Source organism: Eleginops maclovinus, chromosome 7 (genome assembly GCF_036324505.1).
Source record: "Eleginops maclovinus isolate JMC-PN-2008 ecotype Puerto Natales chromosome 7, JC_Emac_rtc_rv5, whole genome shotgun sequence".
Lineage (NCBI taxonomy): Eukaryota > Metazoa > Chordata > Actinopteri > Perciformes > Eleginopidae > Eleginops > Eleginops maclovinus.
In genome coordinates, this window is record NC_086355.1 from 20,055,359 (window position 1) to 20,073,901 (window position 18,543).

At 38.5% G+C, this 18,543-nt stretch overlaps 1 protein-coding gene across 1 annotated transcript in view; it reads right to left on the reverse strand.

Moving 5' to 3' along the window:
• Positions 1-16,718, reverse strand: part of slc39a10 (solute carrier family 39 member 10) — a 40,183-nt gene extending 23,465 nt beyond the window's left edge. Inside the window, 2 exon segments of the mRNA XM_063888637.1 lie at positions 3,780-3,859; positions 16,654-16,718. Of these exon segments, the coding sequence (XP_063744707.1) occupies positions 3,780-3,785 (6 nt within the window). The 5' untranslated portion in view covers positions 3,786-3,859; positions 16,654-16,718.
• Between the last annotated feature and the right edge of the window lie 1,825 nt (positions 16,719-18,543).

The following is an 18,543-nucleotide window of genomic DNA, read 5'->3' on the forward strand; positions in this document are numbered from 1 at the left end:
ATGAGTTTATAGTGCACCGTGTTATTTTACAACATTGATTTTAGAGTGTGAGATAATGCAAACAAATTAAAAGAAGAAGTAGCCAGTGACCGCAGCGAATAATACTTTATATCTAACAGTGGTGTTAGAGTCTGTGTTTATATGAGCATGCTGGTTTACCAGGAGGAGGGTGGTTGTACGATCTGAATATTGAAATAAGGAAGGACCTGTGGTTTCAGTCCGTGAGACAACGCGACTTAAGCATGGGAGGGATCAGGGTGTCCAACAGGGATGAACATTTTTAGCCATCTCCCACAAACTTCAGTGTCCAGCGAGCTTCCCAGGACAAAGCTAGACTTCAGAACCAGTCTGTTGAGTCTCTTGCACCACAACACCATTGAAAATAGCTACTGAGTCATTAAAGTCTCTGTAGGATGGCCCCCCCGTACTCCAAAAGACCTCAGTCTCCTGAGCAAATACAGTCTGCTCTGTCCCTTTGTGTAAACAGCAGAAATATTGTTACAATCCAGTTTATTGTTCAGGTGAACCCCCCAGGAAAGAATCCCAATGTTTGTTCCCTGGTTAGGTTGGAAAAATGTTGGGGCCTCCTGAAGTCCACCACCAGCTGCTTGGTCTTCCATAGGCAATCCCCCTTTAGGTAATATGACTACACTAATTCTAAAGTATTTTATACGTGAAGCTGGGTTTTTTGGCTCTGTCACATCTTGAGCAGCTGCTTCCTGCTCCATATGTTTTAACCCAATTTTGAGACCAGTGACTGTCTCACAGATGGCTGGACTGATTATTTAACTGTAGTTTTGTTTCCTGCTATAAATGTTACTTATCTTGCACACCTGACAAAAATGACAGTTTTGTCACCTGATAGCTTAGAATGCTCTGCTGCATAAAATATGAGCATTTAGAAAGTTGGGCTGAATATGCCAACCAAATATTCACTTTTTAAGACATTGATAACCAGCTCTGGCAAAACATTAAGAGACCACTCCAAATGTTTCTTAAATCTTTATCTCTACATGTATTGCAGCCATTCCAGTGTCTGTTGAATTCCAACACAGAGAAATGTTGTCAGTAGTTTATAGAATACAATTTTAAAAAAGTCATAGACATACATATAAATCGTAAAACCAGAATAAAAAATGATAATGCTGCACTGGTCTCTTAATTTTTTTCGGAGCTGTATATCCTGATGGAAATGTCAAGTTAAATAATCACATTGATGTATAATGTAAGGAATTATGTCCCTGTTTTGCATTATATCTGGAAAAATGCATGAAGAATTACACTTTTATCTGGTTTAATGACTATTTTACTTGTTTTCACTGCTTTGGACTTTGGAATTTTACAACATAATAAAATCCCCTTGAAGAGATTTCACATAAAAGTCGAGAAACAATAACACTAAATAGCAAACCAGCTCAATAGCTGTTAAAATAAAGCCAAACAAAGGAAGCTTATATGTAGCCTTTATGTGAAAACACTGTAAAACAATGACTGTGAACAGGAAGGACTGATAACAGATTAATAGATCTTGATGAACTTAAATCAGAGATCAGTATCAAGCCTGACAAGAGCATCCCTTTAAAAAGGAACTGCAGCAGGGTCTACCAAAGTTCAATCATTAGAAGGCACACCAAATGATTTAGCATGATAAGCATGCAAACCATAAACAAATACTACACTCACACCTCAGCCGCTTCCTTTATCTTAACACAGCACAACAAATAAGCGAATCAGGGAGCACAATAAACTCTACTGAGAATTGTGCAACAAATTGCTTGTTTTCCCCTCTACTCTAAAAAGCCTGAAGCAGCAATATCATTCCAGTCAAATGATCCTCATAAGGTCTCTTGTGAAGCCCGTGGGTGGTTGATGCGTGAGGGTGGGGGAGGAGGAGGAGTAAAGAGTGGGTCACATGAGGAATACTGCTGGATAATGGTAGAGCGCCTCACAGCACACACACACACACACACACACACACACACACACACACACACACACACACACACACACACACACACACACACACACACACACACACACACACACACACACACACACACACACACACACACACACACACACACACACACACACACACACACACACACACACACACACACACACACACACACACACACACACACACACACACACACACACACACACACACACACACACACACACACACACACACACACACACACACACACACACACCTCTGGCAACCAGCTTGTTAGCAAGTTTAGACTGAATTTACTGCATGGACATCCGGAGGGATTTGTGTTGTAGAACACAGATACAAGGCTAAATGTTAAAAAATAAAGAGGATGAAAGATCCTCCTAAAAGTTGTTAAGGCTAGAAACAACAGAATGCACAGTACATTTTTATGGGAGCAGAAACCAAAAAAACAAACAAAATCAAAACATCTACATTGATTTTTTTTTCTGGACACCCACAAGCAGCATCCAAAGCACAGTGGAGACAGAAGATAAGTTGTATTTTAAAACAGAACACGTTGCTGATAGACATACAATGGGCTGTAGTTACAAAATGTTTTGGGGGGTAAAGCGAGAAATGAGCAACAATTTAGCAATCTAAAAATCTTCTTTCCAACAAAAAAAACTTTTCATACAGAATTTGTATTGATCCCAAAATACTAAGTTAAAGATTCAGCTTGGCTACAACTAAGTTTAATCTTCAAAGCCTTGATCATTGTGCAGACGACATCAAAAGCTTATCAGCCAATGAGTATTAGCTCATTATTAACTTCCTTCTCCCCATATAACAAGATCAAGAACTAGCAGTGTTTATGGTTTGTATTTTAAAGTGTGCAAGTTCTTAATGTTACGGCATTTCACAGCTCATTTTCAGATTATTGCTCACAGTGAAATTCCATCACAAACTCAGGTTGTAAAACACCTGTGAATGTGTGACACATTCAGGTGATAAACCACATGAAAAAGGCTGAAAGGCAATTGAAACATTTCCTCAAAAAACAAATAAAAACTACTCCGTACTGAAGTTACTTACCAGGGTGCCTTTGGATTGGACGGTGTGTGAAGTTAAGTAAAGTGAATGATGCTGCTCTGACTCAGGCTGCAGACGCTGTCTGTGGTTACCAGCCTAACTTCACCACTGTCAGCAAGACACTGTTTATAAACATGAGGCGGAGGTGACCTATGAACCTCTCAGCAGATAGGTTGTAGCCGAAAGCAGGACCTATTTCTAAGAGCACACCCTCCTTAACTCCAACAGAGCTGCTTGTGTGTCCCTGATTAGACTCGTTGTTGTGCCTTGCCTTCAGGGGTAATCAGGAGCAAGTATATTTAGTATGAAAGTTTTATCAAGTGGTTCACAACCCATACAATATTAAGTCAGCATGACAAATCATAAAAATGCTTTATTTTCCTGACTTTGACTGAGAATCACCTCATACTTTGGGGGATTTTGATTTTGAGTTATACACATCAGAATATACTAAATAAGCATTACAAATTATGCTTAAAAAAATGCTTCTAAATAAGCAGGAGTATAATCTAAGATCCTTGTAACTTTTGATTTGAGTGTTTCACAAGCCAAAATATATTGATTAAGAGTAACTAAATGTGCCTCAATGGAACACATACGTTCAGTAGACTAAAACAGAAGTTGTTGGTCTCCATTTTCTCACAACTCCAATTTAACATTACTGAATCATCGGGCTGTCACTGATGTAATAACATTTAGACGCAGACTAATCGTTTCATTGTAAGTGTGACACAATAATTGAGCAACTCACCAGCATACGTTTCTTTCTGCTTGGCCCCCAGTTCTGATGCTACCGTTCGAGGGGGGTTTCCAACTTCTGAATTACGCACTCTGGAAAAATATAAAAGATGACAAACTGGTGTTACTTCAAGCCAGTGCAACATTCCACTTTTAAGACAAAAGTTATCAGAACTGGGAGAAAATGTATCAGCAATTATTTTGACCATCAATAAAATGAATTTTTCATCAAAATATTTTTTTCAAACGCCTTTTATGAGCCTTAAAATAAAGGGATTTCCTACTGTTCTCTGTTTAATATCACATTAAAAATAACATGTTTTTGTTTTTAGACATCCCTGCAGTCTTTTAGAAAACATGAATAAACATTTTTCACTATTTATTGACATTTGATATACCAAAGAATTGATCAATTAATCTGGAAATAATCGTAAGATTATTCAATATTAAAAATAATCATCAGTTATAAAACAGTGCTCATAGTATCATTGAAGGCGAGTAATAATCTCTTGTTGGATAAAACGTCCCATTTCTCTTCAATTGTACATCATGCAAATGATTTATGAATGAGCAGTTTGGATTTCTTAGAATTCTTAATATTCATTTTAGAACTGACAGTGTTAGTGTATGAAGGTCAACCCAAGGGGCCCTATAGTGCTTCCCAGAAAATTAAAAGAGCAAATGACTTATGCAACAACGACCAGTGTGCAAGGATTCTGCATTAGGCAGTATTTTTAGCAATATTATACAAATTTGATTTAAGGTAGGTTTATGAGCATTTTATGAGCGCCCTCCCATTGCATATGCACCAGAGCGTTCACCATATAAATAGTCACTGTTTACGTGATAAAACCTCTCATCTGTTATGACCCACTAAATTGCATATCAAGCTCACTAAAGTTGTGATACCAACAGAAAAACAGGCAATTATCTTGTTTGCTGCTGTTGGAACAACAGCACAACGCCTGAAGCTTGTAAGTAGATGACTGTTTACAGCAGGATCCGTCACTTTATTCAACAAGTTAGATGTTTCTTCTACAGGGCTTTCCAGCTGTCATAGTTTCAACTATTTTTGACCCGGTAAAGGCATACACTGTATACAATTAGTAGAAGTACTTTTTGTGTATAAAAATGTAGTCAGTGCAAAAGGAGTCAAATTGTATACCGTATATTCCGGACTATAAGGCGCACTTAAAAGCCTTACATTTTCTCAAAAAACAACAGTGCGTCTTATAATCCAGTGCGCCTTATATATGGATTACGGTAATTCTGGTTGTGCTTACTGTGCTTAAGTGATTTTGTGTGGTACACAGCGCTCACGGCGCTCTGTCAAAATGTTTTAGTACCACTTTGGTAAACTACAAAGCCGCACCGCTTGCAGCATTACGGCTACCGTAGTCAGGAGCATCGCGGAGTTGCACCAAATGGCACCGGTCAAGAGACACGCTTACGACGCGGACTTCAAACTCAAGGCTATCAGTCACGCAGTAGAACATGGGAATAGAGCAGCTGGGAGAGAATTCAACATTAATGAATCAATGATACGGAAGTGGAGGAAGCAAAAAGATGACCTGCGCCAAGTAAAGAAGACCACACAGAGTTTCCGAGGAAACAACGCGAGATGGCCGCAGTTAGAGGACAACATTGAACAGTGGATTATTGAACAGAGAGCAGCAGGTAGAAGCGTCTCTACAGTCTCTATTCGAAAGAAGGCAACAGCGTTAGCACGGGACATGAATATCAATGACTTTCGAGGCGGTCCTTCTTGGTGCTTTCGTTTTATGAAAAGACGTCATCTCTCCATCCGCACACAAACTACCGTCTCGCAGCAACTGCCAAAAGATTACGAAGAAAAGCTGGCCGCTTTCCGCGCATACTGCGAAAAGAAGATCACTGAAAAGAAGATCCGGCTAGAGCACATCACTAACATGGACGAGGTTCCCCTCACCTTTGATATCCCAGTGAACCGCACTGTGGAGAAAACAGGGACCAGAACGGTGTCTATACGTACGACAGGGAACGAGAAGTCATCCTTCACTGTAGTTCTCGGTTGCCAGGCTAATGGCCAGAAACTTCCACCCATGGTCATTTTCAAGAGGAAGACTTTGCCAAAAGAAAATTTCCCAGCCGGCGTCATTATCAAAGTTAACCCGAAGGGCTGGATGGACGAGGAAAAGATGAGGGAGTGGCTAAGAGAAATTTACGTCAAGAGACCGGATGGCTTTTTCCACAAATCTCCGTCCCTATTGATCTGCGACTCCATGCGCGGCCATCTCACCGATGCTGTCAAAAAAAACAAGTGAAGCAAACTAATTCGGAGTTTGCCATCATTCCGGGTGGATTAACTAAAGTACTCCAGCCGCTTGATATTGGTGTAAACAGGGCGTTCAAAGTTAAACTGCGAGCTGCGTGGGAGCAGTGGATGACAGAAGGCGAACACACATTCACCAAGACAGGGAGACAGCGCCGGGCGACTTACGCCACTATCTGCCAATGGATCGTGGATGCCTGGGCTAATGTATCAGTCTCAACTGTGGTCCGAGCTTTCACGAAGGCCGGAATCATCACTGAACTGCCAGGTAGCAGCAACGACACTGACTCGTATAAAGACGAAAGGGATCCGGGCATGCTGGATGCCTGTTCAACTCGGGACACTGAAGATGAAGAATTTGAGGGATTTGTGGACGAGGAAGGAACTGAAAAAGTGAGAGTATTGTGTTGTATTTTACGTGTTATAACTGAACTTATTACTGACTTATCTGACTGTTTTTTCTGTTATATAATTAATAATTATATAATATATATCCGTTTTACGGCATGTAGAAAAGGAGTGTGTAGGAGCGCGACATGCGGGGTGGGCGTGTGTGTGCGGAAGAAGTAGTTTTGGGAAAGTGAAGTTGTTGCCAGGTTGGCTGCGTTGTCGGGTGTTCGAAGACAATAAAAAAGGATTACTCCAGCTCCGCTGTTTCCCCCTCCTCTTTCCTCAGAGAGTGTCACATACCCAGCTGCTCTTCACTACGGTATAGAGCATAACAACGCTGGAGGTAACAACATTTCGCTTAATGCGCCTTATAGTCCGGTGCGCCTTATAATCCAGTGCGCCCTATAGTGCGGAAAATACGTTAGAACTTTATGAAAAAATGACCCTACTTCTCATCTGATTTTATACATCATTCAAAAATGTCGTAACTGGTTTATGGTCTCAATGGATAGTTGCAAGCATCATTCATACAAATTGATGTTCATTTTATAGATGATGGTTCAGCTAACTGTGAAAAAGACAATGAAGCAAGGACAGCATAAGGCCTGACTACCTTGAGATTTTCAAGTGTCTACCATGGACGTTATAAATTGAAGTGATCATACTGGGCAGCTAATTTACTAAAAAATGTAAAATATTTGCTGATTTATAAATGTCGCTTTCCAATTGCAAGTCAATGAGAAAAAGCCATTTGGGGCTGTATGTCTCCTGGATTGACACAGATGTTGTATTTCCACCGTTTGGCCACTAAAAATGTATTTGCTTCCATATCCAGCGCACTTCGTGGGGGCTTATAGAGGCAATGCAATGTGTATCCCTCTATCAGATCCACCCCCTCGTCAAAAATGATATTTGCTCCAAAAATCTGTGATGGGGAGAGACAAAACACCAGACTCAAGGTTTCAAAATTCCTAGTTAATGGAAACCACACGGTTATTATGTCTACCTTTTCATCCAATCCATGGTTAGAACTCTATTGGCCTTCTCAGGATGGTCATCACTTCCTAACTGAACACCTTGACATATTCCATTAGGAAAATACCATGTGTCAATAATAAAATGGATGGGTGAATTTGGTTTTTCAGTTTCAGGGTCCTGAAATTGTAATAGTGGATCATTTTAAGACCGTCACAGCTTACTTGAAAAGAACAGATCCACCATTATAAATGTTATCAGTTACACCTGTGCTTTTCCCACTATGACAAGTCAAAAAAGGCTGTGAAAAGGCCGGTTGGTGAACACAGAGGACAAACTCAACATATGTGGACAGACCGGTGCATTCAAAAGTCATTGAAGGAAACAGCACAAATGGCTTCTCAATGATAGTAATGAGTGAAGGAAACATTTAAAACACCTTTACAAGCGCAACACAAACTTCAGAGAATTAGATGAACGGGAATCAATGCAATCAATACTGAGCTACACATTTTTTTAATAAGCTGTTAAATATCTCAACTTTAACTGTGACTGTGTTACTATAAGAAAGTACTGTGATACAAATGGAAAAGGTGGAATAGGTGAGCCTAAATTATTATCTTAAATTTAACAGCAACTACAGCATCGGGTAAACCCTGAGATGTTTTCATTATATCATACCATTGGAATTAAAACATTGGAGCTTGTGGGAAACATACATTACTATGTAGGAATAAGAATAAACGTGTTGTGTTGCTACAGAGCTTGGACATATTTTTTCTAACATTTCTTGTGATTATTTAACGCATTTGGTTGTGGTTTCACAACCCTGCAGCCCAAAATAATTCCTTTTGATGTTAAGTCCCAATGATAATATATAATCATAAACAAAGCTTGTTATACTTTACAAAAAACCGTACACAAATAAAACAACCTTTTATTACCCAATGCCTTAAAAAGTATTTTCCCATGTTATTTCCAGGTTGTTGATAACAACAGAAACAGGAACCTCTTTCTCTGGAAGCAAAAAAAAAGAGACTTGGGCCCTTAAGCTGGTTCATATGATTCTCACGCGACCCGTACACATCCTTCCCATGTCAGGATTGAGCAGGTGACTGCAGGGCAGCGGATGGAGAAAATCTCTTCTGGTATTCAAAAAATGTCATCAAAAGGGCAAAAATTATTTTACAAAACAAGCTCCCGATCCGATATTGATATTTTGGTAAGGAATACAATATACTCTCAGGCTGGCTGTAAACTTATTTATTTATTGGTTTGTTACTGCGATTTGGATAAGGCACCAGTCCGTAAAATGTTGATTGTGTAGCCCAAATACTGCCGTAAAACTGATCGAGTGGGGAGAAGAAACCAAAGTTAAAATAGTTCTTAAATTGTTTTCATTTTTTTATTAAAATGTTCAGAATTTCAGTTGACTTAATGAAGGATATTGTTTTCATTTAGTTTCAACTTATTTAGATTTTGCTTTACGATCTTAACCCTGGTGCAAACACAATTTGTTGTTTAGTTCTGAAGTCAAGAGTAAAAATATGCAAAAGTATTTTCGAAGTGAGGGGTCTGAATTAAGGCTGGGCGATAAAACAATAACGATATGTGTTGTGATAGACACGTAATCGATATTGATTACATGTCTATCGTGACACATATCGTTATCGTTTAATAGAAAATGCGTTCGCTAATCTAGCTGCGCTTTGAACAAGAGGTTGCGAAGCAAGGTTGGTTGCACGAACAAAGGCACTCGTCCTCTGGTACCTAGCAACGTAAGGAGTGACACGCTAATAGCCAATCATGGAGCAGTATCACATTTGTTTGTGTTTCTTGAAAAACAGAACCAACGTGGTGTGAGAAGTGAAAGAGGAAATTGTCGACAAAAAGGAGAGGTCAGCTCGCCTATATGGCAGTTTTTTGTATTTTATCAGTTAGACCATAGTCAGACCAATGTTGTCTGCAAATTAAGCAAGACCATCGTCCCCACCAAGACCGGTAATACAACCAACTTGTTTTGCCACCTTAGCCGCTCTAACCCTTTGGAGCACAGTCGTATTCGACAACGGCCAACAACATCTGTCGCTGCAACACCGCAAAAGCAGCAGCAGACCACTATGGAGAGGTACTCGGCATCAGTGACTTATGACAAGGAATCCAAACACTACAAAGACATAACCCAGGCAGTGGCATAACATATAGCCAAGGATATGCTTCCACTCATCACCGTCGAGAAGTCTGGTTATAAAAATCTCCTTCACGCGCTTCACGAGATAATTGTTAAGTGTTCATTGTGATTTAAAAATTAAGTTCATATTTATTTATTTATTTGAGTGATTTCCATGGTTGTGTTTGACATGTCTTTTCCCTGTCTGCCTTGATAACTGAGGTGATTAAAATCAGAGAAAGGTTAAGTTTAAAATAAAAATATTTAAATATACTATATTTTTCTCCTGGTCCTTATTTTAAATAGGTCATAAGGATTATCAATAATAATCGATATTGACTGATATGAAACACCTATATTGTGATACAGTTTTCAGCCATAGCGCCCAGCCCTAGTCTGCAGGCCTGAGGTGGGCTGATGTCAGCTGCCACATGGATCCCACTCACAACAGATGGTCTGTGGAAATCTCAGAGGACCACGGTCCACTGCTGTACGTATGAAAATGAAAATATAACAGAGGAGAGGTTGACAACAGTAGTTAGGGTGCACAATGAGGCGTTACCAACCCTGGAAGACAGTGTAAAATTATTACTGAACTGTCCACAACAAGTCAGTCGAAACCTCATGTCTAGGCCTAAGTGCTTTTGTGATTACATGGACAACCAACCATCACTGCTGCAAAACACTTACAGCGAAAAAACAGATCAAGGCGGTCATTTTGACACGTGAAGCCAACAATCCTCTGATCTAAAGCAGCTATTCTGAGGACTTCTGAGCGGTGCGGTAGGTCTCCTGCAAATCTCTTGACTCAAGAACCAGGCAGATTTACAGCCATGTACAAAGCCATAACACTTATTATATCAGACCAAAGACAAATGTGTTTCAGTACAAGTTCCATCCAAGACATTCTCATAAACTGAATGGGAAGTAGGGCCACAGGTATTGAGTTTTCTACAGACTATCTCATTAAAACAGGATAAAAATGCTTATGGAATATGGTATAAATATACAAAGGAAAATTTGGTTTTCTTTTAAGGAAAACATTTTATTGAATACAATAAGAATACTATCTATCAAAACTAGAAACACTGGGTTTCAAGGTTCTGGACTAACTAGACCCTACCGTACCATTTTTTAAAAAACTGTCCTGCAGTAAGAAGCTGTTTACTTTGTTAATTTATTTTGAATAAAGAAGATCTCGACATTAAGAGATTTAATGACGCATTTTAAGCTCTTTGGAGCTATTGTTAGGAAGTTAACCAGATCATAAATCCCTCACTAATATCTATTTTATAACATCATCTTCGAAAAACTCTTATTTATTCCAGTGTCAAGTTACAAGTTTAAATGTGAACACATGATGTGGTTAAAATTATCCATGACCCAATGCAATAGGAAACTGAAAAGGGCTTAAACACATCGCAAGGTAAGACAATGCAATGTACGTTAAAGTTAGCAAGCACGACTGTGATGCCAGTCGGATAACAGATAGTTACAATGCCGGTTTCATCAAGGATTTGTTGTTAGAATCCGTTGACCGTGTAACAGCAGCACTATAAACAAACTTCGAAGTTTGTGTGTGGATTAAACAAGTCCAAACCAGGTCACTTGATTATGTTAAGGAATATATTTCAGCCTTAATATGAATACAAATGAATGACCAAGTAATGTCCAACCTTCTCAAGTCATCCAAGCTTTACCAGATAGCTTTAAAGAAGACAAAGCTGCCACACCCTGTCACTCAGTAAATGCCTGGCGTCCCTTTGTGGTATTAAGTCAGGCTGCAGGCCGCCATAACAAATGCATGTTCAATTAAACGCAATGTCAACAAGCCGCAACTTCTCCGAACTTCTTACACAGTTAAACAGCCGCTTGCTTGACGATAAATACCACATGAAATTCAGGTTTTGTAGGGTTAAGCCACTAAGACAATTTTTTCTCTGATGGAAGATGCCGTATATCAAAGGTTAATCTATTTGTTTTGAACTATTTAATTAATAACCAACTATTATTTTATTGAGTAATCTGTTTGAGTCAGTAAGAAAAAGCCTCGGATTCCAGCTTCATAAATGTGAAAATGTTCTGGTCTCCTTGCCCTTCTATGACAGTAAACTATATTTAGGTGGTTGGCAACACAAGACATTTAAGGACGTTATATTTATTATTTTTTAGACCAGAAAACATTATAACAGATCGAAAACAATAACTGACAGAATTATAAAATGAAATTCATCTCTAGCATGGTTGCAGCGTTGCAGTATATAGTGCTGACTTCCAAGTACGTTGAAGTTGCAAGGCAAAACCGAGTGGGATCCTTGCAGCGAGGCACAGGTGTGTGGCTGATGCTCTGTGGCCTAGAAGCATATGTTCCTCACAGTGTAAAAGACTGCAAGGCTACACTACACACAGAAAGGTAAACAGAACAGTCAGCTGCAGAGCAACACTCAAGAAATAACACCTTGGCAAGACACACACATGGATGCTTACCTCTCGTCAGAAATACAGCAAAAAAGGCCGGGAGCTCAAGCCAAAGCAAAGTGTTCACAGCAGCACTAACATGAGGAGCAGGTTGAGTGTTTTGGGGCCTTTGAATCCAAAGACTTAACTAATTTGTACAGGGAGGAGGGGGAGGCACAGGGAGGGTGAGTGTGTGGGTTCGTGTGGTTTTGAATATTCAGGGAGCTGTGTCTGAGATCAACCACCTGACCAGCTACTCAGGGTGTGTGTGTGTGTGTGTGTGTGTGTGTGTGTGTGTGTGTGTGTGTGTGTGTGTGTGTGTGTGTGTGTGTGTGTGTGTGTGTGTGTGTGTGTGTGTGTGTGTGTGTGTCTGTGTCTGTGTGTGTGTGTCAGCAAGTGTGCTATTGGTAAAACTGCTGCTTTTACTTTTTTGCCTTGTAAATCAGTAACTTGAAATGTGCAATATATCGAAAGGCCTGACCTCCCTGTTGATTTGGACATTGGATGTAAAACCATCTTAAATTGGTTTGCAAAAACTTGCACTTAAGTCGCTTTGGATTAAAGCGTCAGCCAAATGAAATGAAATGTAATAAATATTTCAAATAAAAACATTTCCCTTAGCCACTATTTCGGCTTTGTGGTGCGAGTTCCTGATTGTTGGATATATCTAAACTCACCAACTATATTGGCGCACAGATAGAAGTGTCGACCCATGGACGGGAGGCTTGTGCACACTCTTTGGATTATCTTGAGAAACCGGTCAGTGTTTTCTTATGAGCTTTTCATTTCTATTTTTTGCCACCACTAGCACCAGAAGCCAAGTGCCATCTGGTTCCATCATATTTGAGAAAAGATAGACGCTTCCATGACGGATATCTCCAACATCGTGCAACTCTTACCAAAACTACTTAGATTGATAAACAGCACTACAAGTGGAAGTAAAAATGTATATTTATTTTCTTAGCTCATACACCTTATATGCCTAAGCCTCGCCCTTCAGGTTCAGGCATCATAAACAGCAGGCGTGTAGGAATGGTGTTTCATGTGCCGCACGTTGTGAACACTGTGAGCGCCAATAAAACAAGACCAGGCTGTTGTTTATAGAATTCTTATAAGAAACCTGCTGGCAGCTACAGTGACTTTCACCAAGCAGCTGTAATGTAAAGTATCAAGGTAGGGTAATACAAAAACAATGAAACTGTTTACCAATCTCCACGCTTATAAATGTTTTTATTCTTTAAAAAGGCGAGATAAAGTCCACGTCTAATTTATGACAGATTTTTATTGGACACTGGCATTGAACCAAGAGTCCAATTTAGCTTGACACAAGAAATAGTTAAAATGTTGAATGAGTCCTGTACACTCTCAGGCTTTCTACAATGTTCCATTACTCGTCTTCCCATTTCTATCACAGCTACTATAAGTAAATTTGAGACCAGAATACAGTGTTCTCTTGTGACAATCAAAGTATAAGGACTGAGAAACAAAACTCAGCTGACAACACAAGATAATTATCAGTAAAAAATATGCACACTGGTTAAGATAGATGCTGTAAATAAAAATCAATCATCTATGAAGAACACCAAGCTAACTTTAAGGTGATTTGGTGTTGATAAGTCACATTACTGGTTAGGAGGTCATTAGAAGTTTCAATTATTGTCCGCATGATGCCATTCTATTGTAACTTTGTCCTCTAAACCCCAGGAAACAGGTCATTTGGACTGAATACAATCCAGTTTGAAAAACACTCCAAGCTAGGACATGACCAATGCAATCCTGCATTCACTGTGTCTTCTTTCTTTGTATCTCAGACAGAGTAATCCAACTAATAAGCAAGCAAAACAAACCAACAAAGAAATTGGGAAATATACTGTTAAAGAATCACATGACCCAGTTTGACCACAACTTACTCCTGTAATTCAAGCCAGATTTTTAGCATGAATTGCATTACAGGAAAAGTGAATAGAGTGAACATAACTGGCATCGTTTTGGTGATTTCTGAATTATTGGCATGAAGTCAAGACATTTCTCTGACAATAAAGCATTGACAAAGCTGACTCGCTGTGATCCCCCTTTGTATAATGTGCACTACATAGGGCTTGTATCGTAGTTTTGCTGCCACTATCATAAGGCGAGCACCATCTCTGTTCCTACAGTGGTGATCTTGTCCGCTAACTCCTACTCTAGTGCAACTTCAGAGTAACTGGATAGTGCATGATTCATCAAAATGCATTTCCTACGTTATTCTTACTAGTATTTTGAACTTGTGATTAACCACATTGAATCACAGATTATTATTGCAATTAAAAAATGTTATCGATTAAAACCACTAAAATATACACAAGCTTTGGTTTTCTGTCCTTTAACAGTAAGCTTACTTTGGGTGTTTAGTTGTCAAAGCAAAGATCACAACACAAGTTCAGCAACAACAGTGCCAGTGTGTGTATTTGATATGAAAATGCAAATATGGTTGCAGGTTGCATCAGTGAGGTTTGGCTTAGCCATGGCTCTCAATCATACAACTAGAGGTGCTGGTATTTACATCTCACGAACTTTCGAGGCTGTCAACTACATTTCAAAGGCAATACTTATTCACGCAGCACTGTAAGCATTTTAAAATACACAATAGAGAGCTCTGAATAATATCCTTAAGCTATACTTTCGAGCTGTATGCTACAATCATAAAGCAGTGCTGGTATGTTGTAAATAAGAATGGGTAATGCAGCTCAACACTTAAAGGCCAGTTTACTAGTGTAAACAACTGTTTAGCCTGTGGAAACACTTGTATAATGTCTATTTAGGCTCAGTTATGTATGTGTGTTGAGTAAGCGCTGAATAACACTCGAAACATAAACAAGGTGTTGTGTTCAACAGTAAATGAGACCTGCATTGCTTATTGGCAAATTTAAAAGGAATATTTGTACATAACACTACAATTTTAATTAATATAGAAAATGTATACGTCAGCATACACTATCAGACCAAACCATCTCTAATCCCGAGGGACTAACATTTCCTTGCCCACTTTATTTGACTGAGGCTAACAACAGTTAGCAACAGGATGTTTCGCACTGAAAATTAATACTACCAACACCAAATAATTACCTCGATCTTTGATTTGTTTAATTACTGTAGTTACTGTAATTTCTAACAGAACATTGGTCAATTTGGAGTTTGGTTAGTTGTCTAATATTTGACTTTAGATTATATCTGCTAAAATGAGTTGCATATTGGCCTTGTACAATACTAGTTAAGATTGTTACACATAGGCATGTCCAAAATAAAATTACATAAACAACTGCATTATTTTACCATCTAAAAAGTTCTATACTTTTCAAACAAATGTCCTTAAGAGATCAAAATGTACTTTATTACCAGAAGCTCAAGGGGTTGACATTTTTAAAGCAAATGCTTGAATTAAGGAATCATGGGCATCATGGGCACTGCGTAAGCCTCTACCCGTTCACAGGGGAGTTGCATATGTTGCACATAACTCCAATTCTGTTTGTAAAAATCAAAAGGATGACATGAACTTCCAAAACCCCTAAAAACAAGCAAAAATCACTGATCTTCTGAACACAAACGTGTTCAAAAAAAGCATTGAATTGACAAGGGAACTGGCAACTGTAAAACGCTAACTTATTGCCTTGACTCATTCCTGCACAACTCTATACTATATGCTTAATATTGCAGTGTAAGACAACGTTGCTGACTTAGTAAGGTGTGTTAAGTTCAATATTCTACACAAGAAATTGATGGCTAAATTTGCAAATAAAATGCCTGTCCAAAGCATATGCTTATAAGTTGTTATACATTGTTGTTGTTACATTAGTGTTATTTAGTAGCCTAAAGAGCAAATATTTACTATAAGGTCTTGTGAATTTAAATATTCACAGGCACAATATAAGCATTGAATATGTATCAGTTGGGTTAAGAAGACTTATATGTCAAATATGCATACAACCGAAAGAATTCACTCTAACCGGGATGATTCCGCGTAATTAGACGTTTAAAAATGCAATTCAGTGACATATCTGTGCTTTAATACTAAATTAGCTAGGCTGTTAATGCAACCCAGCAGCATGGATACCGCCCATTAGTTACCACTGCTTTACGGAGGGGGCTTGAACACTGCACGTGGTGCGCATAATGCAACACCGAGCACTACTCTTCCTCGTCATTGAAACGTGCCTCCAAAAACAGCAGCCTTTAAACCCAAAAGATGATTAAAACGCCAGCACACATCTTGTCGCCAACATCCAAAGAGAGAGCCCTGAAAGCTGCCCGAGGATACGGAAGTTCATAGCAGGATCGTATGTTTTGTTAGTCGCCCCTTTTGGACAGGCTAACGCTAAAGCTAGCCTAGAGATAGGAGGGTAACAATTCAACCAGCTAACGTTAGCTAGCAGACACTCTCAGGGAATTAGCTCACAGCATACAAAGAGCAACAATGACACATGCTGTCTGGTATTCCGCAACTAATGTTAACAATAGTGGTTTAGTACATCGACACGTTGTGGCAAACGCTGCCCGGGTCCATGTTGTGGGAGTGAATGACAACAAATGGGTTTTTTATATAGTTACCTCACTCGAGTGCCGTGTGCATCTCCTCTCCGCTCGGTACCAAAAAAGAGCCCAGCTTACGTCAAAGCACGGAGGCCATTCACCAACGTCTCTTGCGAAAACTCCGTAAAGTCTGGGCAATGGGCAGACCGTATGTCTGCGCTTTCTGCGCAGGGCTTTGAAGAATGAACTGACTTCTTTCTGCCACATTTAACCGGGCTGTCATATGACTGGCTGAGGAAATGTTGTTCGGACAGGATGAGTAACTGCACATCCGCGTCAACTCCCCAAAAACTGCCATTACCGGTGTGTTGGCTTAACAGCGCAACGTTTACAACAGCGTTTATTTATACACTACTCCAAACAAAATAAAAGTAACAATGTCATTTACATAATTAAAACAAAACAACATTTTAGGGCCCAAACCAAGTAAAATAAGGGGTTTACAACGGTAGAATTAGACAAATCATTGAAACAAAAGAAAGCAATTTGAAATACTGTATTAATGTAAACTTCTGTAAGTATAATAACCAATCGTAATGTGGACAAAAATGAGGAAATACATACTGAGATCCATCAGATGAGCAAAGCAGAAATTAACTAAATGTGTTAGTTGAAACCAGCTGAATCTGACTTTTTCAGTGTGCAGGTTCTTTATTCCCTTACCAAAGTTCCATACAAGGACCATACTTGTACTACTGAAGCCCATAGTGTTAGCAGGAATACAATCTATTAAAACATGATGAAAGTATTTTTGTTTTAAAAGTTGGCCACAATAAAATCATCGTAAAAAGTATTTTTTACGATAATTTCATGTACCCTAACTATTATTATTATTGATAGTTATTTATCTAATGGCTGATTGCAGTTTTATCAAACTTGGAAATTAATGCAAGTTATGACTGACGGGCATGTAGGGCACGACTGCGACGGATGACACAGAGAGAAAGCTGTCTTTTGTTGTGTCTGTGAATGTGGAGGCAATCAACTTGGGAAGTGAGCTTGTAATGCTGACTGATACTTTACACTCAACATCGAGAGTTTTTAGAAAAAAATAACTAGTTCATTTTTTGAATTGAAATACAAATAATTAAAGAAAGTATAATTGTTTAGTTGAATTAATACATAGAGAATTCATATAGGACACAGTAGTTGCGTAATTTAAAAATAAATGCAAGATTTTTGTTCAATATAGGGTCAGTTTCAATCATGAAAACACTGTTATTTTTTATCTTTTCAAGTTAATGTATTACTTTAAAATCGATCGAATTTGGAATTAATTTGAAATCAATATTTATTCCTGTTTTTGATTGCAAATTGCTACAACATTTTGACATCCACCTACATTTATGTCCATCATAACCGAAAAGATTAAAAACGATCTACCTTTCTATAAGGGTGAAGGCTGAAAACATGCATAGGTATCAATATATATAAAAAATGCAATTTGTGATTGTTGGTCTGTGTGTGAACAGCGGCCACTGTGGTCACATGTGTAATTACAGCATAAAGACATTACATTTCAGATTATTTCCAAATAATAATTATAATGCATACTAAACACATACTAAATAATCTCTAAATTCAGAGACAGAAGCTTTATGACCACAGTTTTGAGCTTAGTATAATTGTTTAATGTATGTTCTTATTGGGACTAAAAAAGTAAAAGTATTAAAGAAATCACACGTTTTTTCCAAAAAAACAACCTGATTCCAATCACCTGACAAGAAGAAAACATTGTCTTCCAATCATTAATAACATTGTTTAATTTTCGTAATATATAAACACACACAGCATCTGAATAGAAAGATTTAAAAAGTGAGAAATTAAATACAAATAAAAAAGATTACTTAGTACATTGAAACAAATTATAAATACAAAGTCATTCTTGACGTGAACTCAATATGGGGT